This window comes from Choristoneura fumiferana, chromosome 10 (assembly GCF_025370935.1).
Source record: "Choristoneura fumiferana chromosome 10, NRCan_CFum_1, whole genome shotgun sequence".
Lineage (NCBI taxonomy): Eukaryota > Metazoa > Arthropoda > Insecta > Lepidoptera > Tortricidae > Choristoneura > Choristoneura fumiferana.
Window position 1 is genome coordinate 12,966,914 of NC_133481.1, and position 24,774 is coordinate 12,991,687.

The 24,774-nt window shown below is 37.0% G+C and overlaps 2 protein-coding genes across 3 annotated transcripts; one reads left to right on the top strand and one right to left on the bottom strand.

Annotated features, from left to right (window-relative positions):
* The first annotated feature begins 2,488 nt into the window (after positions 1–2,488).
* Positions 2,489–5,609, top strand: LOC141432130 (protein fuzzy homolog). Its single transcript, XM_074093577.1, has 3 exons — positions 2,489–2,692; positions 3,389–3,524; positions 5,066–5,609. The coding sequence occupies exons 1-3, from the start codon at positions 2,596–2,598 to the stop codon at positions 5,121–5,123; spliced, it is 291 nt and encodes a 96-aa protein (XP_073949678.1). The 5' UTR covers positions 2,489–2,595; the 3' UTR covers positions 5,124–5,609.
* Positions 5,610–5,622: 13 nt separating this feature from the next.
* Positions 5,623–19,727, bottom strand: Sfmbt (Scm-related gene containing four mbt domains). Of its 2 annotated transcripts, none has more exons than XM_074093574.1 (11): positions 19,591–19,727; positions 17,655–17,875; positions 16,932–17,162; positions 15,990–16,162; positions 15,427–15,565; positions 14,424–14,761; positions 12,558–12,695; positions 11,615–11,816; positions 10,824–11,004; positions 8,837–9,063; positions 5,623–8,402 (listed from the first exon to the last, which is right to left on the bottom strand). In XM_074093574.1, exons 2-11 carry the CDS (start codon positions 17,742–17,744, stop codon positions 8,031–8,033), a joined length of 2,091 nt encoding a protein of 696 aa, XP_073949675.1. In that variant the 5' UTR covers positions 17,745–17,875; positions 19,591–19,727; the 3' UTR covers positions 5,623–8,030. The 2 variants fall into 2 exon arrangements, with proteins under 2 accessions (XP_073949675.1, XP_073949674.1); XM_074093573.1 differs by having other exon boundaries at positions 19,362–19,727.
* Between the last annotated feature and the right edge of the window lie 5,047 nt (positions 19,728–24,774).

Genomic DNA, 24,774 nt, shown 5'->3' on the forward strand with positions numbered 1-24,774 from the left:
GCGATTTGCCTAATCTTAAGATTAGAATTAAGTCTAGATTTAAGGAGCGCTTAGGGACATCTAATACGAAAATAGAAAATTAATGATAAAATAATCTATTAAAGTTTCTATGTCTGATGTTGACACAATTATGGGATACCTACTGATAATTCCATTCAAAGAAAATTCTCGACATTTATGTGTTATATTTGGTCAAAGCTAGGCATGTAGCAAAGTTCTATTCTTGACAGGGGAACGCTATTCATGTACTGAGAGCCAGACTGAATTAATCATAAATGTATATAACTATCTGCTATCGACAGATTCTTACAAACAATAATATAATTAATTGCAGTATTCTTAAAGTGAGTAACTCATATTGTGTTTAACTGTACAGACGGGAAGACCATTACCTCCATCCAATAGATATTAAGTTGGCTGGTATTCTATAGGTAGTGAATGAATACTACTTACCTGCAAATCTAACAATCTGCCTTTACTTGGTAAGATAAGAATACCCGATTTATTATCTACTAACCCGGTCTATAAACGGTGGGAGGTAAGGGGGTTTATACATATAATATATAATATATTAACCCTTTCTACATTAACCTCAAGCTTATAATTAATCGTTGAAAGTGATGATGTAGATTATTTCCAAATAAATCCTATAATTCTTCATGAGTATTCAATCAATACAAATACAAGCTATAGTAAGAGTAAACCTAACACCTAGTGCATTAATATATTATAGGTAAGGAAAATATACTTCATCTACAGACAACTCTCAAGCATTATCGCTTGTGATTATATACCTTACCTAGGTACAACATTTTAGCTTGCACTTGAGTCCAGAATTCCACCATTGTGGAACTAACAAAGCTAAAAAATTAGAACTGGTAGGCGGATGAGAATTTGCTGTATACTATTGACTAACTAATCACTGGAATGTTGTTGTGAGCTTTTATTATTAAATAGAAATCATATAAATTCTTAATGGTTCATTTATCAATTAAATAAAACTATTTATAGCAAGAGTACTTTTGCCATACCATTATATTATAGGAAGGGAAAACCAAATGCTATTTCTAATTGACTTGTATATACCGACTTTTATGAATTTTATCACCTGGTGGACACATAAGTATATTACCTATATACAACTTTATTATCCTGCATTTGAGTCCTAGAATGCTCTTTATTTACTTAACTAATCCATTTAATTCTGTGTGCTTATTTCCAATTGCTGAAGTAAAATGGAAAACTTATAATACCATATTCCTGTTCTACCTATCGCTCACACAATATCCTTATAGTGTGGGTAGTATTCTGTATATCCCCATTATACTATAGCAAAAGGAAACATTATCTTATTCTCATTTTGTTTGTGTTTTATCAAACTGTTTTCATTTGGCTTATTTTACTGTTTTTATTTTACACTGTGTTTTTACTAATCCTGTGTTCTTCCCTTCTTAGCATTTTAGAAATCTTGGTTTGTTATTATAGCTAGGTGTTTTAAAAGTCATGATTTTAATAAACTTCACAGACCTATATAATCACTAGGTTAATCTCCTTAAATCTTAGATATTTTACTATGTTCTACCATAAGCATTTATTAATGCGCTTTATTTCAGAATGTCATACCTTATAGCTATACTTGTTCCTCTCAAGTAATCATGGATACAACTTGCCCCTGTTCCCCTAACAGCATTCCATAACATACTACAGCATTCTATATTCCTAGTCAAATTAGCTATTTTCTAGTAATGTGTTCTTAGCTGCGTTATAGGTAGGTAGATAATTAGTTGTAGCTTAAATTCAGACCAACCAATCTTTACTTCTTCACTAAAAGTACCGTATGGGTTACCTAGGACGGACACAACGAAGGGTCAATCATTTTATTTAGGCACTAGACAACCACTAGACGATCACATGGCCAATTCACATCATCACGCTATCATATAGTAGGTTTCGGACATCTCAGTAGGATTCATAAGCTCTAGCTATATAGGTAGGCTGCACATAGGTAGGTTATAGCTTTGAGCTTAGGAGCTTTTGATTTAATTAGCAGTTAGCTTTAGGGTTAGCTTGAGAGGGAAAAAGTATTTATTGTTGGGGGGGGGTTAGTTACACAGGGCTCTGCTTGAAATGCCAAATCAAACCAGTTGGCGCCATAGGTTTTTGTCGTATGACCGGCGTAGGTATCCGACGATTTAAAATTTGAACTCGTCTATTTATTTATTTTTTCTTGAAAGTCTTTCTCGCTAATCCTGCCGTGAAGCAGCAGTGCTTGCACTGTGCACTGTTGTGTTTCGGCGTGGAGAGTAAGACAGCCGGTGAAATTACTGGCACCTGAGGTATTCCATCTTAGGCCTCTAGGTTGGCAACGCATCTGCAATACCCCTGGCGTGCACATGTTTATGGGCGGTGGTGATCTCTTACCATCAGGGAGACCCACTTGCTCGTTGCCATCCAGTCGAATAAAAAAAAAAAAAAAGTGAGACCCAACGCGAAGTTAATGCCGATATATTTTTCAGAATTCTTTTAATAAACGTAAGTAAACAAAAATGCGTGTTTTCACGGCATCTTCACGTTCCAAACCAGAAAAGTCGAGGTATGTCTGGAGCCCACAAAATTGACATATTGAGAACGTTCTATGTTACCACAGCAAGAGACTTGGCCCCTGAGATAAAAAGAGATGATGACAATAAAGGTAAGTCTTAGCTTACCACATACGTCACAGATTTTTCCGACATGAACGAGGACTGTACAGTCAAGTGCAAAGATACGGGCAAAGTTGCAAAAATATACCTATAGGCTATAACCTTAACGAAGGTTATCGCGCGCTGTTCCCTCGGGAACAGAGCATTTTTCTGGGACAAAAGGTAGCCTATGTCACTCTGGCCCTGACCCATAAACTATCTCTATGCCAAAACCGGCCAAGAGCGTGTCGAACACGCCCGAAATAAGGTTCCGTAGACATTACGTAAAAATTAAGTAATATTTTCTAAGGATGTCGTATTTTTGTACGAATATTCCAAGTTTAGGTATAATTTATAAGAAAAACTTAACCGTTATAGTTTTCCTTATAAGTTTGATATAATTACTACCTTACAACAACTTATACAAACACACACTTTCACATTTATAATATAAGTATGGATTACCTTGGTATTAGTCACACACACGCACGCACGCACACAGTTTTCCAGAAATTTACTTTTTTGAAAAATTGAATGTAGGCAATAAACCCGCTCTAAGATTTTAAGTTGTGGTATTCGAAATCTAATCACATTTATTTTTATTGCAAAATAATCTTGAATAGTTGTTATCAGATGCCAAAAACTACTTTAAATCTGAAAACCATGACGGTGGTATTTAATTATTTATGCTTAGATTAACATTACAGATCAGACGAATGAATTGGCCAGCGGTATGTGCGAGACTTATTGGTGCTCGGAATATCACAAGTGCCACGCCCAGAGATCTGGCAATCTTCTGTGTTGCGTGCTTTACGCTGCTTCAGTACCCACACACACTATGAGGTAAGTTCAAGTTAAAAATCGTCAAGGCGTGATGAAAACCGTATAGTCACCTGCATTAATATCTGCAACAGCGCGAGTGGAGCGTGCAATAAATATCTGACACGTCCTACCGGCCCTAGAAATAAATCTTATCAGATATTTTATGCGCCGTTTGATGTGCGAGATATTTGTGCTTGTCAGACGTGACTATAAGGGGATCCTTTCTGCTATAATAATGTTTGTCTTTTTTTTTTTTCGCTGAAACCTTACATTTTTTATAATTTTTAAATGGTTATCCTGTAGAACTCTATAGCTTAGGTTTCTTTATAACAATTCTGAAAAAATAAATGGTTTCAGAGAAAAAAAAGAGTTGTGTCAAACATTGCATTATGACAACAATTTTCGACCAGTCGATATAGACCCGAAGACTTTACGATAATCGTTCAAAGATTCGTCTCAAGATAACCCCATACGATAATCTCCTAAATATTATCCTATACGATAATTTAAAACGTCTGAAACCTGAAACGTACTCAAAACAGTTTTTCCCCCTGAGGCAGTTTTTCGTCTTCGTTGGGTAGGCTAAAAGGTATCGCGTCGGTGAATACCGCGTAACTAGCTTTTTCCTTAAGGTAGAATTTTCACGGTACTAACAGGGGGCCTACCACGCTCTCTTAATACGATTCAGTTTAGGCTCTAAACTGAACTGCATCGCTATTTCGTACCACGACGTTACTTTTGCGATTCAGTTCAAGCACGGTTCAGCGACAGCCATACAGACATTTTCATTCACTCACTTCAAGCGGTTGTCGTACCATGACGCTTAACTTGGGTGGGAATTGAATCGCTTCAGTGTCAAATTTAGCGATTCAGTATAAGTTAGTCATTCTGTCAATATTTTTGGAATTTTAAGTGTTTTACTTGGAATATTTTTAAATTTCAAGAACTTTTAAACTTTTATTCAAGTTTTATAACTTTTCATTGGTACCTACTCACGACATTGTGCTTCTTATTTCCTCATAATCTCTAATTTTTCAGTGAGAAATGAGAATCGTGGATTAGTGACAGCGTAAACATTTTATTTGTAATCAACACAACGGTTGCTAAGAACACGGAATGACAGTTATGGTTTTCCAAAATAAAGAAGTTTTAGTATACAATATTTGGTTTGCATATAGCGGCATCCCTTTCGCGACTTAGCGTTTCAGTTTCGGACCAGAGACAAAATCGGTCTTTCATTCACTTGTAAACCATTGAGACTCAGCTCTGAGAAATAAACGTCGTGGTACCAATTTCGACGATTCAGTTTAGGTGCCTAAATTGAACTGCTCTGCGTTTGGATCGTTTATAAAAAGATCATGGTAGGCCCCCAGTACTAATGTACTGTTCTAACATTGAAAATTATACGTTATGGAAAATGCTGCTTACGCGGTATTGCAGTATCACCGACGACGGCTTTCCTACATGCCCGTCAGTAATTAAATAAGAGGTGCAGTTATTTGTCGTAAGCAAATTGTTATTGAATTTCTAAACTGAAATTGTAATCATCTTTTGTATTACAGATTTATAACAAACCAAATGCTTCAGGACCTGTCAACCAATAAGGATATTCATTGGTAGTTAAAAATACTTACCTATCAGACAAATAGTTGACAAGCAAGCAAGCAGCTATCAGCAAAGTTCAACCGAATGTATAGATAGTGCCACGAGAGTTCAAGCGTATAGATAACACACACAGCTAAACAAGAACTGATTTCACAGAAGGAGAATGAATAAAATGAATAAGTTAATGTCAAAATCCTGCTGTTATTACACAACATGTGGTAGCTGTGTGTATAATCATTCACTTCCAACTCACGTGGCACTACAAGTATCTATACGCTATTAACGTCTAGTAGTCACCATCAGATATTTCGGAGCGGCCAAGGTGGTCAAAAATATCGGCACATGCACTCTATTATTAAGGTATTTGAGTTCATGTTCAGATATTTTTGATCACTTTGGCCGTTGGCCGCTCCGAAACGAAATATCTGACGGCGACTGTATGAGTATTAACTTTACAAATTTATTATGTGATGAATAGAACCGTCCAATTTACAAATAAAATATATACTTTTTAAAATGCCTTTATTTATGTTTAAAAACCATTCAATTCCATTCGAAATCACTCTAAAATAAGCTTGGGTGGCGAAGTAACATTAAATTATAAATACGGTCTCGGACTAGACACAATCTGTTAAATTGATCTGCTTTACAAATTTTCAACAGGAGAAGAATATTGTTTAACTTTTAAATTTTTATTTAATTAATACATCACACCTGATTAGAGGGTCCCGCCTTTTTAAGCCGTGATACACCCTGGATGTGCTATTAATCATAAATAATAATTACTTGTACACTCCACATTTGCCAAATAGCCATAATTACTGATGTCACAATCAAGACGCGAAGAATGAGTTTAAAGCCATTTACAGTATAAAATGCAGAAAAAAGTGATCATAAATACAGTCTATTCCATAAAATTATTTCTTCTTTGAATACTGATGTTTTTATTTAGAGTTCCTACATTTACACATGTCTGTCTGTCTGTTAAATCACAATTTTTAACTTTTGATTTAACAGTACCACTAAAACATAAATGTAGCAATAGCTACATAGCAAAAAAAATATTTTGCCTTCATATAATAATAATTTTATTATTCGGCATGCGTTTCAAATGAACATGGGTTTTAAAACACTCACACTGTAGTTACAATTTTACCGTGACGACGTGGTATGTCAATCTTATTGCTCTACATATTATAATATGGCAGACCGATCTACATACAAAAATATTACTATAGTACACGAAATGAGATAGTATAAAACAAAACAGTTACCGCCTAATCAATAAGTCTGCTACTATATAGAGGTAAGCGATTACCCTTAAAATAGCAAAGCTAAGAATAACACTAAGCACCGTAACTATTATTGCTTGTAAGCAGAATTTAATTTATCACAAATTTAGATAAAACTTCATAATTTATTTCATTAACTGATCTCGTCCTAATATGCGTGAATCTCAAAAAACAAATGTGAAATGCATGCAATGCAAAGGAAATAAACAAGGTGAATCGTTTTCTAAAAGTTTGTAAATAGCAGTTTTTCAAATTACTCTAGTACGCACACATTTAAATATGTAACTATAATAGGTTTTAAAAAGAAGTAGGTTTCATTATGCCTCAATCAATCCTAAATTTGGATTACGGTTAAACTAAATCAATAATTATCGCAATAGCATGATGAATTTTATTTAAATATCCACATTATGTTTATTAGAGCCAATACGACTGAGTCCCAAAGGCAAATTATTCGTCTCAGTATTCCAGAATTCAAAAAGAGAAAGTTCCGGGTAAGTTGTGACAGAAATAGAGCGAATTCTTTAGAGGTATTGTAAGATTTGACAGCGTTATTTTATTAATAGGGTGATATACAGTCCAGCCAGTATTGGATCACTGCGTCAAAATAGGGTGTTTTAAATCTAAAGATGTGGACTTTAATCCCTGACCCAACACGGAACCATTTCACAGTAAACGTCATAGTGACATCGCATTAAAACAATGAAAATCGTATCGAAAATACAAACTGAAATATAGATGCACAGAAAAATAAGACCAGCGCTGGGAATCTAACCCAGGTCCTCGGCATTCCGTGCCGCGTGCTATACCGCTACACCACCACTGGACAGTAGTACAGACACGAATTTCTCCTATGCACCACACATCTCAGCTTGTTTGTTTCTTATTTAGTCACTTAAGTAGCGACACTAGATATAATTCGATAAAATTTGGAGTTGAAATAAAAAATACAATAACACCCCTCTTTTTGCGTCGGGGTTAAAAAGATTCCAAAAACCAATCTTAATGAAAATCGTAATGACTTGTTCTTTGAAAAGGTTCCATGGTGGCTCATAAATTAAAGTCCTTGGCCGTACCTATTGTTAATTGATTATTATGATATGAAACGTAAGTCGTAATAAACCCTCCTCTTAAAAAACGGCTGTTGTACGGAAGTAAATAAAATGATTTGGCACAATCCTAAAATTCCGAATCATTTGTAAATTATCACTTTACAGATAGAAAATTAATTCCTTTTTCTTTCCCGGCTAAACTTTAAAATTTAGTGAATCATTTTAAAGCCCCCTTAATATTAAAATGAAACGTTCCCGTTTTTGTTTCTGCAGAAGTTCCAACCGCTGATGTTATTAAGACTTTTATCCCTGCTTGAAGCAAGACGCATGCTAAAAATTAAGACACGTTATAAATACGATGCTGTAAATAAATAATAAAGTTTACAAGTGTAAAGTAAATAATGCAATAAAACTTGCGACAGCTTATTTGATTACAATGAATCTACACTGTTTCAGCGGCATAAACGTACATCAGCCCTATAAACTAACACCGCACGCTTGTAAAAGACACCATTATTTGAAGTGCATCTCAGAAGTGCATTTAAAGGCCACTGTTTTTTACTCAATGAAGACACAGCTCACTTGAAGTTCAGTAATCTGCATTGTGGTTGTTTTATTTTGCATTTGAGCTGTTGTATGAGGTCGAATATTTTTAAAGATGGGCCGACTTTCATCTCTAGTAGTTCTATGATTTCGTCTTTAGATAACTGCAGCATCATGGAGCCTGTGATGTTGGTAAAGTTGTCACAGTATGGTTGGCAGTCGTTGACTGTTAGGAAGCGAGCTACGTCTGCGGGGGTCCAAAGTTCGGGTTCCACGGAGTTGAGAGCGTCGAGAGGGACCGTGGTGTTGACGAGGCGTGGAATGACTTTGTCGGTCTGGTTTGATGTGTCGGGTGAGACCGGAGCAGTATGAACGCTCGAGTCTTGCGACGCGTCTGTTGGTGTGCTCTGTAACAAGTAATTTACGTATTAGTTTAAGCTAGTTTCAAACGAATCGGAAGTAAGCTTACGAAAAATTTAGACTCGTGGCGATAAGCATTGGGCAAAAAAACAAGTGCTTTGCTTGCTGTTATTCGTTGATAAGCTGTAGCTAGAGATCACCCATAAAGACGTCCATAGGCGGTTGTTTTACAAAACATAACAAGCAAAACTCGACTACATCCATCTATGAGTGACCCGTTTATTTTTCTACGACAATCTTAAATTAAAAATAATAAATGTCTAGGTTTTAGTTCCCACGCGGGCCCAGTGCGCATTAGGAACTTAACACACACCATATACTATTTGATTTTCTTTCAATATTTTCCCTGTAGTTTACCCTGTGTATCCAATAAGTGTAAATAAATCTCTCTCTCTCTCTTTTATGAATTCTTATCATTTACCATCGACTCCTGATGCCCCTCGTCACTTAGCCGCTCCTGCAGTGGCTCAGTGTTGACCGCATCAACCTCCATCTTGGTCACGTCGCTGTTCTCATCCGGTCTCGATTCCACATCAGCTGATATTTCAGAGACGCTGGTCGGGGGCGAGAGACTCTTGGTATCAGCCATGTCGGAGTTCTGGGAGCTGTCTTCGGTTATGTTCGGTGGCTGGACTTGGGCTTTTGGCACTGAAATGGATAATGGCGTTTTTATTACTTGTTTTTGTTCGGATGATGGATCATGTTCAAAATAAATTCGTGCAATGAGGGCTATCGTTTTTTGTCTCACTAGATGGCGCACTGTTGCGTGAGGTTTTTAAATATGGCTTTCAAAGTCTGTTATTACGGACGTGACAACAAAGTTTAGATTAAAATCATATTTAATACACCTTAAAACCGTACCATAAAAATATCGACCATGCCACAGTGTTGCATAGTCCCCGTTTTGGTCGGAAAAAGGGAGGACAAAGGTTTTCGAAAGACAAAACTGTCTCAAAACTCAGACATTCATTGTCCTGGAACGCATATTTGCCATAATTAATTTCAGATATTGCAAAATATTCACAAAATTATTCTAATTATAAATAAACTCGCGTAGCTCACCCAAAAACTATGAGATTAGACATTTTGGAGACCTCACGCTACACTAGCGCCTCTAGTGGCGAATTCATTCGCGATAGCCCTCATTGAATCAAAAAATACAATCGCTCATATGGTGCCTATTACTGTTCATTGCCATGGCACAAATCGTGCTTCTAAGAGCATAGCTGTTGGAAACGTAAAAATAACTTACAACTTTTATTACAAACTAGTTGTTGCCCGCGACTCCTAACCTAAACTTCCCCGGGTCTACAATTATCTCCACACCAAATTGTGTGTAAATCGGTTGAACGGTCAATAATCCTGAAGAGATAAAAGACACGAACAGAGTGAAGTATGTAGAATGGTAGACATACAGTAGTGCCTGATAATGAAAATTTTAAATATGAAAATAATACTTTACTACTATTTTTATAGTTATGATCTTTATTGGTCTTTACCTTTTTAAACAAGTTATAAACATAAAGATAAAAACTGGCCAACTCTCAAAAGTCACAAGTACAATACAATATAATGACTCTTTATTGAAGCAGTATAGAAAACACAGGTAGGTATATAGATATTTTTCAAGGCAAGCAAACGGCGACCTTACCGTCAGTAGTAGCCATTACGAAATAATTAAGTAATATTTTTCTAAGGATTTCGTATTTTATACGAAATCTTCCAAGTTTAGGTATATTTTATACCTTACGCTGCTACTTATTCATAAACTACAAATAATTCTCAAGCCAACTTAGCCATTATAGTTTTCCTTGAAAGTTTGATATACTTACTACCATCCTGATTTTTTTGTAATTTTTTCACCCACCGGTTTCGATTTTAGAGGAGGCAAAGTGACGCTCGATTTTAATGAAAATTTGCACTTTAAAGTTGAATATTTCGCAAACAAATCACTGAATCGAAAAATCGTCTTAGCAAACCCCTAAAAAAAGTTTTAAAAGACCTATCCAACGATACCCCATACTATAGGGTTGGATGAGAAAAAAAATCACCCCCACTTTACGTCTATGGGAGGTACCCTCAAATTTATTTTTTATTTTTTTTATTTTGTCGGCATAGATAACCTATATATCTGTGCAAAAATACAGCTTTCTAGCATTGATAGTCCCTGAGCAAAGCCGCGGACGGACAGACAGACATGGCGAACCTATAAGGGTTCCGTTTTTGCCATTTTGGCTACGGAACCCTAAAAACCGAAGTTCGCACCGTACCGTCCCTCTCATTCTCGTATTAAATAATGTTAGCGTCAGCGGGACGGCAATATACGAAGCCCGAATTAGATCTTTGCAGTATAGGCCATAAATAAAAATAAAATTAAAACAAAAAGAGCCCATAAAAAGCTGACTCACGTTGGTGTTTCTTCCGCCGCCTTGCGTGTTTGGCGGGCGGGCGGCGCGCGACCCGCGGCGGCGGCTGCATGGGCCCCTCCAGCCGGTGGGCGACGGCCCGGCACCAGCCCACGGGATACATGTCGGTGCTGTGCGCCCATAGCCACTGGTCGTACTCCGAACCCCACCCGTCGAAGTGGACCTGTAGAACAAAGGTTCACAACTGATATTCTTCCAAAAGTCAGAAAAGATCCTACTTCCTTCCTACTAATATTATAAACGCGAAAATTTGTGTATGAATCCGGCTGAACGGATTTGGAATGAAGATAGCTGAACATCTGGAATAACATATAAGCTACTTTTTACCTCGATATTCTCACGGGATCGGGATAAATTCTCATAATCTCATCCGCTGGATATAGTCATGAAATTTGTCACTGATATTTATAATGTAACATCAATAAAGACCACAATGTAATTTATGGGAACTCTCAAAGGAATGCGACAGGAGGTGCCCACATCCCAACAGGTACTGATCCTAACAGAACTCCACGGGGATATTAGCATTTGAAAAAGAAGACTTGAAGAGTATTTTTATTTAAAAACGTTTAAAAAAACAGTAACTATTATTTATGATACCAAAAGAATGTAAATGATCAAATGTCCTTGCTAATTGTTACATATTTGCTGTGACTTATTTTTCAAGTGTTTTTCAATAAAAAGGAATGTCAAGATCGCTTAAGTTCTTTCAAATGCTAAAAAAAAAAAAAACGTAGTATAGGCGGGGTGTAACTAAGGTCAAGGCGGTATACCTTGAGCATATCAGCGACGACGCGGGCGACAGTGGCGACGCAAACAAGTCGCGGGTCCATCAAGTCCGCGCATTCGAGCCGCATGCCGCACACGAAGCCGTGCGACACGAGGTGCCCGCGCGCCGCGAACAGGGCGCGGCCTGCCGCACGAGCCCCGCATTCCGACAGGTATTGATCCCAACTGAACTCCTGGGGGGTGTAACTAAGGCAAAAATTTGTAAATATATTTTACTAGGAGTCATCCATAAATGTATGACGTATGTTATAGTCCATAACATACGTCAAACATTCAGGGGAAGGAAGGGTCATGCAGTTTGTGGCACAAGAAGTAAACAATTGAGATTTTCATAGCCATAGGTGTGACGACAAAAAATAACTAATATTTTAAATAGTCAAAATAGGAGGAGCAAAAGTAGTCAATATTGGTGTGATATAATTTACGGATGGTAAGGGGCCAACAGGGGTGAGTAGGTAAGTAGGAAGTACGAGTATTCTTAAAGTAAGTAAGTAAAGTTAATATATAATAAAAAACTAGTTTAAAATAAAATAAAGCAAAAGAAACTAGAAACATCTAACGAAGGCACACACTGAGGCGTGTACTCGTATCTTTGTACTTGTACTTATGTTTTTGTTCATTTAATTGGGTTATTTGTGGTTGGACGGAAACACAAGGGTTCCGTACCCAAAGGGTGCCAACGGATCCCTATTACTGAGACTCCGCTGTCTGTCTGTCCGTCTGTCACAGGGCTCTATTTCTTGAGCCGTAATAGCTAGGCACTTGATATTTTCACAGATTATGTATTACAGTGGCCACTACAACAACGAATACAACTAATGGGAAAATAATTAATTCTATAATGAATTCAACCGCAAAGATCGGTCTTAAAAGAGCAAAAGTAATGTTTTACGTTAGCATTAATGCGTTTATGAGTATTTTTCTTACCCAGCCGGCGGCACTAGTGTTATACTGTTCGCTAGCGCGAACCCGACGGGGAATATACAGGGCGACCTCTGGTGATAACAGAACCAATCCCCGCCCGACGCGTCAGCGGGATAACAGTCTATACGGATCATCATGTATCTAGAAAAGTCCACAAGTAAAATACATTATTTTCGTTCATAATTAAGTACGCAGCTTATAATAATATTAAGACAAAACCAAATAGAACTGCACTCAGCCTACAGTACTTTCATTCTAGCATGGTGCGGGTGACACTAATGCACCGTTTCGTTTTACTCAAAAAAAAGTTGCTGCGGTCTAAATATATGGTAGTATATATTTCAATTGTAGCCTTAATATGACTGGCGTTAAATATTTCAACATAAAAAACAATGTTATATGAAATAAATTTAAGCTATCAGATTTTTATAATCAACTAATTAAATTCAAAGCACAATTAAGTGAAGAAACGTAAAATGCATGTAACATAACACCAGAGACTCGTTTAGTGATGGGACCTAATGGATCTTGAGTTATATTGGTACTTATTAATTGGTAAGTAACGAATATTCTTGCAAACTCCGTTAAGCCTTTCTAAAGTGGCAAATAATATTTCAACCTAGAATTTCACTAATATTCTCATCAAAATTAGCGTAATAATCGGTTTAATTATGACATTAATTATGATTAAGATTTTAAATTATTAGTTTTATCGACTCAAGTTTCGATACTTCGACTCTCTAGTCTTGTGATATTGACAGCTGTCACCCGCACCATGCTACAATGAAAGTAGTGGAAGTACACTTTATGAACGATGGGCTAGCCCAACTAGTGCAGTACTTATCAGACAGATCGGTACGCTCTTTACCAGGCCCCGTACTCCCGAAGTCGCATTAGGTACATTATGAATACGGTCATCAGAGACTGGGTAGTCTATCAGACTTTGAAGGCTAAAATGAAATAAATAAAATATGGCCCGCACTCTTTATTATTAGACCATATCTATGACACGAGTAACCATTCATGTCACTCTTTCAAGTAGCTAAACTGTTAACAGATTGGTTGTGGTTGTCAGTTGAGGTTCAGTAAGTAGCGTCATGACGACTTTCTTGAGAAAAGTTTAATATCTCAAAATCGGGTAAACCGATTTTGATGAAACATGTCTAAGAACCATCGCTAGAAAACCTGATTTCAAATAAAAAAACCGCATTCAAATGGTCCACCCGTTTAAGACCTACGGTGCCACAGACGGAAACACATAGCAGTTAAACTTATAACAACCCTCGTTTTGCGTCAGGGATTAAAAATAGTGTGGTAACCATGGAAACCATGACTTTTCTCACTGCAATGCAATAGAGTGCAGCTGTCCACTATCACATCAGATCCCTTATTCGCCTTTTAAGACACGCAAGACGCCAATTCAATCGTATACCTTGTCACATTAGCCATGTTTTGCCAATTTGGTTTAGGCTAGTTTAGATTAGTTTTAAGTATTTGCGAATTTGACACATTCTTTCTACCTTGCTTCGGATGTAGCCTATGCAATCATGACTTTTTAACACATTCGGCCCCAGTGACACAACGTCTGTGACTTTTTAGTTCTTACTCCTATGCCAATGACACGTATTTGTGCGTGCTGAGGGATAAAGAGTTCCGCTAAACCCTTACGCTATGCCAGCCTTTAGGGGATACGAATTATTTTGACACGACATGCGTGTCACTGGCATATGAGTAAGAATTAAAAAATCACAGACGTTATGTCACTGGCACCGGAATGTATTACGTCAGTGACACATATACGTGTCACTGGCTTAGTGACTGCTGAGTTAAATCTAATAGAATAAATAATTAAATATTTGCAATCCTCACCCTTCATTCAAAATCTGCATAACCGTAGCGGCGCAAACGGCAGACAAATTCAAAGGATCTATGGCTTCAAGCTTCATGCCTTCTAAGAACAACGGTGGTTCATTAGTCGGGTACTTATAGAACATATCAGGGGTAGTATCATTTGGTAGTAAGAGCCCTGTAGCCACCCTTTGGCAGTAGTTTTGAGGGGCGTCCAAGGGATGTCCGATTCTGAAGGCCCAACCCACAGGGTGTATCAGTGGTGAGTCCTCATGGCACCAGAAACCATTGTCTTCTGGTGAACTATCGTAATATTTGACGTGGAGTCGTTTACCTATTATTTCACATACACTAGCAACCTGAAACAAGTGGTATGATTAAGTGCAATTCAAAGACTTTTACCCTTTTCCGGCTTCCCTTGATTAATAATCCTTCCGTCTACCATTTAGCTTCGAGCTTGCTCAATCAATTTTAAATTATTAATAATATCCCAGTTAAAATGTGTGTACACCTGAAAAGGAAGGGTTGTGATACCTATTCTATTTTCATGTACTATAATCTGCGTTTCGCATCATTAAGTTTTTTTTTTTTAATTACATTTACGTCGTTGTTGCAATAGAGCCATGAAGCAGAACTCGGAACTAGAGTCTAGACCGTTCTCTATCTGTTTAAGCTATAAATGAGAAGAAACGTCGTCCGATAGCGTGGGAGACGCCACAATAGAAATCTCACTTCAGGCAGATGTCATGCCTCTATTCTGGAGCCCCCAAACCCCTTATGAATTAATGCCATATAGTTATAAAACTCATGCGCCTAACTCATGTTTTTCCAAAAAATTGTGCATGGCACTGATGGGCTTAATTTGAAATAAGTATATTTACAGACAAACGTTTGTTCTATTTATAGCAATGCTTTTTAGAAAAAAAAGTGTTATTATGAAGACATTTTAAAAAGTAAAGTTAATCATAATAAAGCTTTTCTAGTAGATAACAAACACAACAAATATTATTTTAAAATCCCTTACCTTAACTTGTGATATTCTATTTTTATCCACTACTTCCATTATAGAACCAATACTAAACCTCGATTTGAGACTATCATTTAGTTTGGTGTAGAAGTTAGCTGGTAAAGTACGCGCACCAGTTAACTGTTTAACTAAAAACCTGGAAATAATAACAAATTAGAAAAATATGAAAAAGTATAAACAGGTATTTAATAAACTTAACACCTAAAATCAAGGTTTTCCTGGGTATAAAAAATATTATTCTATATACTTAGTCCGTCAATTAGATAATCAGAAAATATTGAGCACTTTTTTTCTTTGGTCAATAAAAAAATTACAAAGATGAAGCGCTTCAAAGGTCGGGAGTGGAGGCCGTGACGTCACGTCGTGCTAAGTGTCGCTCGGCGGCGTAACCTCACGCGGAGCTTTAATTGACTATAAATATCTTCATAATTTTTTGTTCAATTGACAAAAGATAGGTGTCCAATATATTTTGATGTAAACTGTCGTAATTTATTCTAAAAATGACAGCAGAAATCTTAGTTCTTGTAGCGAGCTTTGAGATTAAAATAGAAATAGCTTACTTCTTCCAATCTGTGTATTTGTCTTCTATACTTCTCGGTGGTATAAGCGGTTTGCCTCGTGTAGCACACCAACCTACCGGATGCACTTCTGAACAACACAGGTTCACCCAGAAATCTTTGGAGTCGTCGCTGCCAAATCCTTCGTAACGCAGCAAACCCATGTAGCCTTTTACCTAAAGAATAAATGATTTTCGTAAAAATACCACGAATCAATCGTGTGTGTTATCTCGTCAACACACACGAGTAATTAAGTGGTATTTTGACAATGACTGAAAATCACGAAAGTTTAAAACGTTAGATTTTCGTAAATATTGAATGTAGGGTTTGTTGTGAGGATTACGGTAAAATGATGGTGGCCATCAGATGGATGCTCAGAAGGTGCTAAACCATAATATGAACTTCGACTAGCTTGCATTATTCTTAACGCATTCACTGCCACCAACGCACATATGCGTTTTCGGAACTTCGCCCAGTGCCGCTGTCATAATTATTCATACATTTTGAACGCACACATGCGTTGTCGGTGGCACCAGTAGAAGTCAGGTGGCAGTAAATGCGTTAATGGGTTGAAGTACGATTGCCTTGTCGAGGATAGATAGATAGATTGGCTTGGCATGCTAATATATAATACACATTCAGATATTTCTAAGTACCCTGGAAATACAAACAACTTCATTGATGAACTAAAAACAATTACTTTGTTCATCGGCGACCACGCCTGTCGCGGTTACATTTTGCCATTGGTCATTCTGTTATTTTAGCATCAAAAGAAGGAAATCAATGAAAAGATTTTATATTGTATGATCTCTAGTAACACTTAACATGTTAATTTATGCTTAACAATTACACAATCTACTCATTCTCATTACTGTATGGCATGTTTACAATTTGTTTTATGTGCCAAAGTTAATAAATAAATAAAATAATAATAAATCTACTCACTTTCAGCACAGTAGCCACCCAAAAGTAGTCATTCAATTTCTCTGAATAGTTATCGCAGTCCGTATTTTTGACTTCAACCTTCATGCCTTCAAAGGTGTTGTCCCACATTTCGTGCAAGGGTGCATGCTTGAACAAGCTCACTGGCGCAGCCAGGAAATCACAACCAAAGAGTTCATCTTTCCATTCGTAGCTGTTTGCGACTTGGGCTGCTGGTTGCTTGATGGGACCAGCCTGTAAAAATAATAGTATTATGAGATACATATGGGGGATGAAAGAAATGTGGCAAGACAGAAAAAGACATGGGCCGCTGACATAATAAACACAGCAGGAATAAGTTGGATGCAAATGGCCAAAGTCAGAGAAAGATGGAAAAGAATGGAGGAGGCTTTACCCATAAGAGGAACTGGTACTGTTAAGTGGAAAATAAAGCTGTAATAATAATAATAAGGGAGATACTGGTCTGTGATACCCTACTATACTAACTTTGATCAAAATCTTGTCATGAAGATTAATATCAGCCTATATTTGTAAGTTCACAGAGCTAATTTGAATATTAACCTTTTGAACGGAGTCGGCAAAACACGACAGCTGAAAATCGTGCCATAGGCTCAACGTCGGCATTTCGTTGCGCCTATGGCATGATTTTCAGCCATTTTTTTTGTCGTGTGTAGCCGAATGTGGCGTTCAAGACATGGAATAGCTGTATCATAATTTTTTAATTACCTGTATATCATTGAGAGTAGCATGCCACTGTTCCAGCTGTGGCAATGGCTCCAAGGGGATCAACCCCGCCATGTGTTCCGTGCCCTCCATGAGTTTGTATCTCCAATTACAGTGACGTCGTCTCTGCTGCCGGCTTGAATGGCATCTCAGGGAACAAAACTTGTTGTTGCGTGGATAAAATTGTCCACGCCGGCCAATACGACCACACAACTCACATATTGCTGGAATAATAACTTTTTTTAAACCATGGGTCCAGCAGTTGCTAAAATATCTGTAGGACCCACAGGTTCCATGTGAACAGTCCATTCCATTTCATACTTCTTGTGAAACTTAAATATATTGAAACTTATTTAGGTGCAATCACTTTGTTATGTATAAGTACGATCAATTAGGTTTCTATAGCTAAAACAATTGGGAATTGCTGCCCTAGCCTAAAAAATTGTGTACAATCACTTTATGGACATTATTGCCTATCTATGTAACTGTTTTTCTCAATCTAATGCCAGTTGAGTAAACATGTTGTTTATAGTAGAATCAATGTATTATTATCTTTTTCCTAATTGTTTTCTTGGCATATTTGGTTTCAGCAGCCAAAGACTTAACTGTGGAAGATCCAACAAAGTGTCTTCAGTTGGAAGTATGCTTTCCATAAGCTTCTAAGTTACTATTCCTGATGTGTCTAAGAGTATAGTAATTTTCTGGAGAAGAATCTTTCCCTGATCCAGATTCTCAGGAATAGCAGAAGTTTGTGGATGTATATATTGCTGTAAACTATCCCTAACACATAAAATGTTTGTGCTTTATAATTTGTAAACAAACAACCTCATTTCTTTTATTTAACACACATTTGCAACTACATTATTGCTATGCCCTCAGTTCATAGCAGCATTTTTTCACTTTGCAGCAAAAACTGTCTACAAACAGAGCACCCGATTGTTTATTATTAATTTATTTTTAAAACACAATATTTCATTCAGTCTTCTTAAACTAATGAATTGCAAATTCTATCCATTATTTTGAGTAGTATAAACAAACCCAGTTCAATAACAAGAGAGTTGCCAGCCGATGGTCCAAGGGGGGCAAGTTGATATAGAGAATTAGAAGTAGCTGCCCCTCCCTGCTCCCCCCTGGCGACACCCTTGTTCAATAGTGTGCCCCACTGCTCAAGCAGACTTATGGATTTGAGCCAAGCTTTAAAGCTTTAGGTTATGGAAAATGGTGCCAAGTGGTAAAGCACTTTCATTTTCTTGTTAGGTTTATGTCTGGACTAAGAGAATGGTTAAAAGTGAAATCTTGTTCAAGTATTGAATGATGCTGGATGGTGTTTATAGGTTAATTTTAAAGTACCAGGTGTATATATTGCAGTAGTTAATGTTTCACAGTCTGAAATCAAAGAGAACTATTTATTAAACAAAATGAATATTGAAAGTAGAAAGACATAGCACCTGATTGCTAATATTCACCTTGGTACTAACATATACAATGCTTGTGAGTAGTGAGAATGGTGGGTTACAAAATGTTTTCAGTGGAGTCTCAATTAACAAATGGTTCCAGATTTCTTTATTCATTGTAAATTGTTGCGTTGTACACTTATGGCTATTTTAGTTCATGCTATTCTACCTATAACTCTAAACAACTATATAAAAAAAGTGTTAACATTGTTACAATTTTACGCATGTTTTTTAGTGAAAAACGAACAGAACTTACCGTAACTGTCTTTATCTAAGGGAACAATTGAAAGATCATCCACAATATCTCCCTCTTCAGAGAAATCAGTTGCGCTATAAGCATTTACTCCGCTCGCGGCATTGTAGTAAGCCATATTAACGTGACTGCCGTGTGAAAAACTAACACTTCACTTGTAAACAGTGCAGCAATCATGACTTAAAATTACCGGATCAAGTCAGATAATACAATAATAAATGTTTAAATATACCTTTGAATAAAACAATAAACACTTCTCACGTATTAGGTGCCAATTACCATAATATTCGAAGATTATTTCACAAATAATAAGTGAATAGGTCTAATAAACAGTAGGCAATCATCCATCTTTCATTTTAAGTCAGTCAGTCAAGCACACACAGAGTACATTATTATAACTGAAATAGAGTTGTCACTCAGGGTACTTGAATTGCGCCATCTATACAGTTATGTTGGAACTATGAGCTCAAAGTATAAATGCATAGCTATAGATAGCTGTGCGATGTCGTGATTTGTTGGTACTTTAGTATGTATTGTTTAATTATGGATTTACATGATTATTGAGTTTGCCATTAGATGTAATGAACAAGGCTTACTTGGATAAGTATTAAGTAATGACAGAGCGAATAAGCATGTAAACCCAAATCACGAATTTTTAGGACAATTAAACCAAGGTAGGTATAATTTTTCTTCCTTTTATTGGACTACTTAACAGCTAACAATTAAACATAAGGTGGTCTCAGAAGAAGTATTAATACAAATGGAGTACAGTATATTAGATAAAAACATTGAGCGGAAAATTTAGTAGCAGCATCTTTAAGCGAAAGAACTAAATGATGCTAACGTTGTTTATTACAGCTTGAACACAACACTTCCGTTCTGCAGCCATAGTTAGCCTGTGAAAAAAAGCCGTTTAAATAGTACAATTTTACAATAATTTTTCAGTTCAATGTTCAAAACCAAGATTCGTGATTCGCAGTTGTTCGGTGTCGCGATCGTGTGTGTAGTGATCGGTCCAATTTCCAGTCTAAGTTTGTGTTTTTCACAGGTTATCGGTGTCCAAAATTAAAGCCAAAAGTGAAAATTACAATTGAAATTCGTTTAAATTTGTAATCCGTTCACGCAGTACGAGACGAAAATAACTGTCCACTCATATATTCGTAAGGAAAACGACAGAACGAATAGCTGTCAACAGCGATGTTACCAACCGATTAACTTTAAAAATACCGAAATTTTGCTTAAAAGCCCAATTTGGCTACAGTTTAGTTTATAATATGATTTAAGTAATATTTTTATTTATTAGTCTATAATTGTATTTTATTATTATTCCTTACGTTGTTAAAATTTTCTTGATTAATACTACTTAAATGCTTGTAAAAGTGAATTTGGCACCACTAAAGGCGCAATAAGTATTTTATTATTATTATTATTATTAGATAAATTATCAGGCAGGCAGTATTGAGTTTATGTCTAAGACTTCCAATTTCAGAACGTAAAATTACTTACCACGAAGTCGCCATCTACATTGAAATGTTCGAACTAATTTCTGAGAGAATATTGCCTAGAGTAGAATGTTCAGAGTGAAGTGGCTGGTCAAGCAAAGCATGAAAGTCTCCCTATATATACTGTATGTAGTCTTTGCATGAAAGCAGCAAAGGCAAGTCCAGAGGACCTACTCTGAAAATAAAAAGTTCGTATCGTACCATCCCTCTCACTTGTATTAAATGGTATATAAGTGTCAGAGAGACGGAACGACACGAACTTCGATTTTATAATTTCGTAGTAGCCCTGCAGTCCACAAGTCCTCCTGAGTCCTCCAGCAGTGGGGGCACACTTAAAACGTCACCTTTTCACGTACACGCCAGCGCCTCTGGCGGCAAAATGATAGCACTAAATTGACAATAGTGTCAAACGTGGACTTGAAAAATTCTTTCTTTCCGCTATCTTTCCGCTGTATGTTGGCTGTGTGGCTTTCGCGGATGATTTTTAAGTTTATCTGATTTTTTGCTGTTTTCTTCAAGTTGTATTACATTGGTCCGCTTGGGTGACCACGTGAAGTGACCACCATAAACTCGTTTGCTTTCCGGCCTCGCGATATAATGCAACTTGCGCAATTTTCTTACAGGTCTAAACTGGGCTTTATAGACGTTAAGCTTGTTGTGTGCATGTACATGTGTGTGTTGTCAGATTTAGTTCTTCGGCTAGCTACCAGATAGCGCTTTTTACCATACATGCAAATTTGACCATAGAGTTGCCACTCTTTTTCTATATTGGTACTAATACTCTTTGGTCCTCCAGTCAGCAGGCCTACTACGAAACTCAAAACTCGAAGTTCGTATCGTAACGTCTCTCTCGCTCTCTTACTAAATAGTATAAGTGTCAGAGGGACCGCACGACACAAATTTCGAGTTTCGAGTTTCATAGTAGCCCTGCAGTTAAAATTAAAGACACCCATTCACTATCCCGCATTGCATTCCGTCATTTCCACCTGCCACACACCTTCACATCACATCAAGAAACATGGCAACACTGCTTTTACGCGGCCACGGGTCAAAGTCAAAAAATGTCATTACATTACATTACATACATGCGAGCGAAAGAAACAGAAAGAAAGGTTGCCCAGGGTTGCCCATAGTAAATTTCGCCTGCCGTGAACAGACTACAATATAAGGTTATATAGATTCATTCATGGTCTGAAGCCGAGTTAAGACTTGCAAGAAAAATCGTACAAGTTGGATTACATTGCGGCGCTCTAATGACCACTACAAACTCGTTGGCTTTACGGCTTCGCAATGTAATGCAACTTGCACAATTTTTCCTGCAAGTCTAAACTTGGCTTAAGAAACAAAATAAATCAACGCAAAACGGATTTCTGACTGATGCTACGTTTACACGAGCTTAGTACTTGCCATTAGTAATTATGATTAGGGACTCGTGTCGCAACTGCAGAGTGACAAGTGACAAGTAGCCACCTACACATTATGGTGTGTTAGAGAGAATGGTATTATTAGTCCGTGGTATTAGTAAGTAGTTACAAGACTTCGCCATGGATTACCGCCGCCAACGACTCGTATGAAATTTTAAGAAATCCGGATAACCATATTTTATTTTAGATCTTAAAGAATATATTCCAACTTCATAATATTTCATACCTAATATACGGTTGAGTCGAAATGGAAAATAGATAACTAAACAGTGCAAAGTTTTACTTGTAAAGCTAGAATAAAATTGTCTCTGGACGGGGATTTTTAAAATGCATACCGTAGCTGTTCTAGGGATAAGAAAACAAAGGACTTAGTCATATCGATAATGAGTGCCATTACTAGTTTCGTTCAGCAGCGTTAACAGACAATAAAACGGTCACTTAATAAGAATACTTTCCTCCAGGGAGATTTATAATTAAGTAGCTGTTACCCGAGACTCCGTTGGCGTAGAATTCGTTTATCGCTAATTATTTAATTATATAATTTCGGTTAGGCCAACACATTAACAGTACAAAGGATACCTGTCAAAGTAACAGAGGGGCTACTACAAAATTCGAAAATTGAAGTTCTTATTGTACCGTCTTACTTCGATTTTCGAATTTTATAGTAGCCGTTCAGGCCCAGCAGGGCTACTACGAAATTCGAAACTCGAAGTTCGTGTCGTGTGGTCCCTCTGACACTTATACTATTTAATACGAGAGCGAGAGGGACGGTACGATATAGGGGTTCGCGTACCCCACTTTGAGTAGGTAACCCTGCTTTAAACCTATTAATTTTATTCTATTTTTGTTGGCACTTACTGCAATAATCAATAATACCTACGCCGCAAAATTAAAACACGTAGGACTTAATTTTTAGGGTTCCGTAACCAAAGGGTGCCAACGGGACCCTATTACTGAGACTCCGCTGTCTGTATGTCCGTCCGACTGTCACAGGGCTCTACGAGTAGGTATCTCTTAAGCCGTAAAAGTTAGACACTTGAAATTTTCACACATTATGTATTACTGTGGCCGCTATAACAACAAATACTAAAAATGAAATAAAGTAACAAATTAACGCGTTTTTTTCTTTTTTGCTTGTTAAGTGTTGTTAGCCGTTGCTAGGCGACTAAGGTGACAGCCCCTATGACGTTTGAATATTAAAGTTTGCGATTTTAAAGATGTTTTATAAAAGCTTCGATAATATAATATAGTGACTGTCTGATTGTGTGGTTTATTCGTTTTTGTGCAAAATTAATGAAGTAATTTATGAACCACAAACCTCAATGAAGCCAACTTTGACAAAGCGCTCGCCAAATTCGCACCGTCGCTAATCACTATGTTTACCTATTGTTTTTGACAATAAAAAAATCATATTAAGTATTTAACACTATTTGCAAGATTTATAATAAGTTTAAAATTTATTCACACTAGTCGAGCTTCTTATTACTTAATTACACCACATACGAAGTCCGCCGAATTTCCCGCGAATGAACCGCACTGACAGTTATTTTTTTGTTTCAGTTTTGGTTTCAGCTGGGCTACTACGAAACTCGAAACTCGAAGTTCATGTCGTGCGGTCCCTCTGACACAAACTATACCGACCGGACCGCACGACACGAACTTCGAGCTTAGCCCAGCAGCCCAGCAGAACCAAAGAGGATGAGAATTCAAATTGTTTTTTATTCGAAATACTTGCACAAGTGCTTACATTTCAGCGATATTTTTAGAAGCTTTTCCTTAGCTTTGCCCTGTTTGTTTATAATATTTATTTACTGTTTGTTTGGGTCGAATCTTGGAAGCTAAATTTGACCCACTTCCAGTGGTCCGATCGACTTGAAATTTGGCATACTTATCTTCTTATTTTAGCATAAATTTGGTGACAATACAATAATCTGGTAGTGACATCTTGGTGGTCCTGCCAGGATCGTGTCTGCAGGAGGGAATTCCTTAATAGTTATTAGCACCGACTTGAAATTTAGTACAGATATGTAGTTTAGATGACAATGCAAGTACAGTCAACAAAAACTACATTCGGCAAGAAAAACTTGTGTTAAAAATATTTTTTTTAACAAAAACGTATTACAAGCATTATATTTACTTGCAGTGTAATGTAACCACTGTAACTATGTTTGCTCGGGTGAAATCTTTCAACTCAAATTTGAAATGGATATCTTCAACCGATTGAGCTGATATTTTACACGCATGTATAAATCCGATGACAATGCAATATTATTATGACATGGAGCTTATCTGATGATAAAGCTAGCGGGTGACCATAGGAACTACGTGATAAAAGACACGACCGCATCGAGTTTGGACTCGTTTGATTCGTCTTGACGAGTACTTTGGTAACTAGGGGCATAAAGTACAGTCAGCAAAAAAAAAGTTATATTAGAAGAATTTTAACCTCCTAAGGCCTATTTTTAGGACCAGAAAGCGTACGCATTCCAC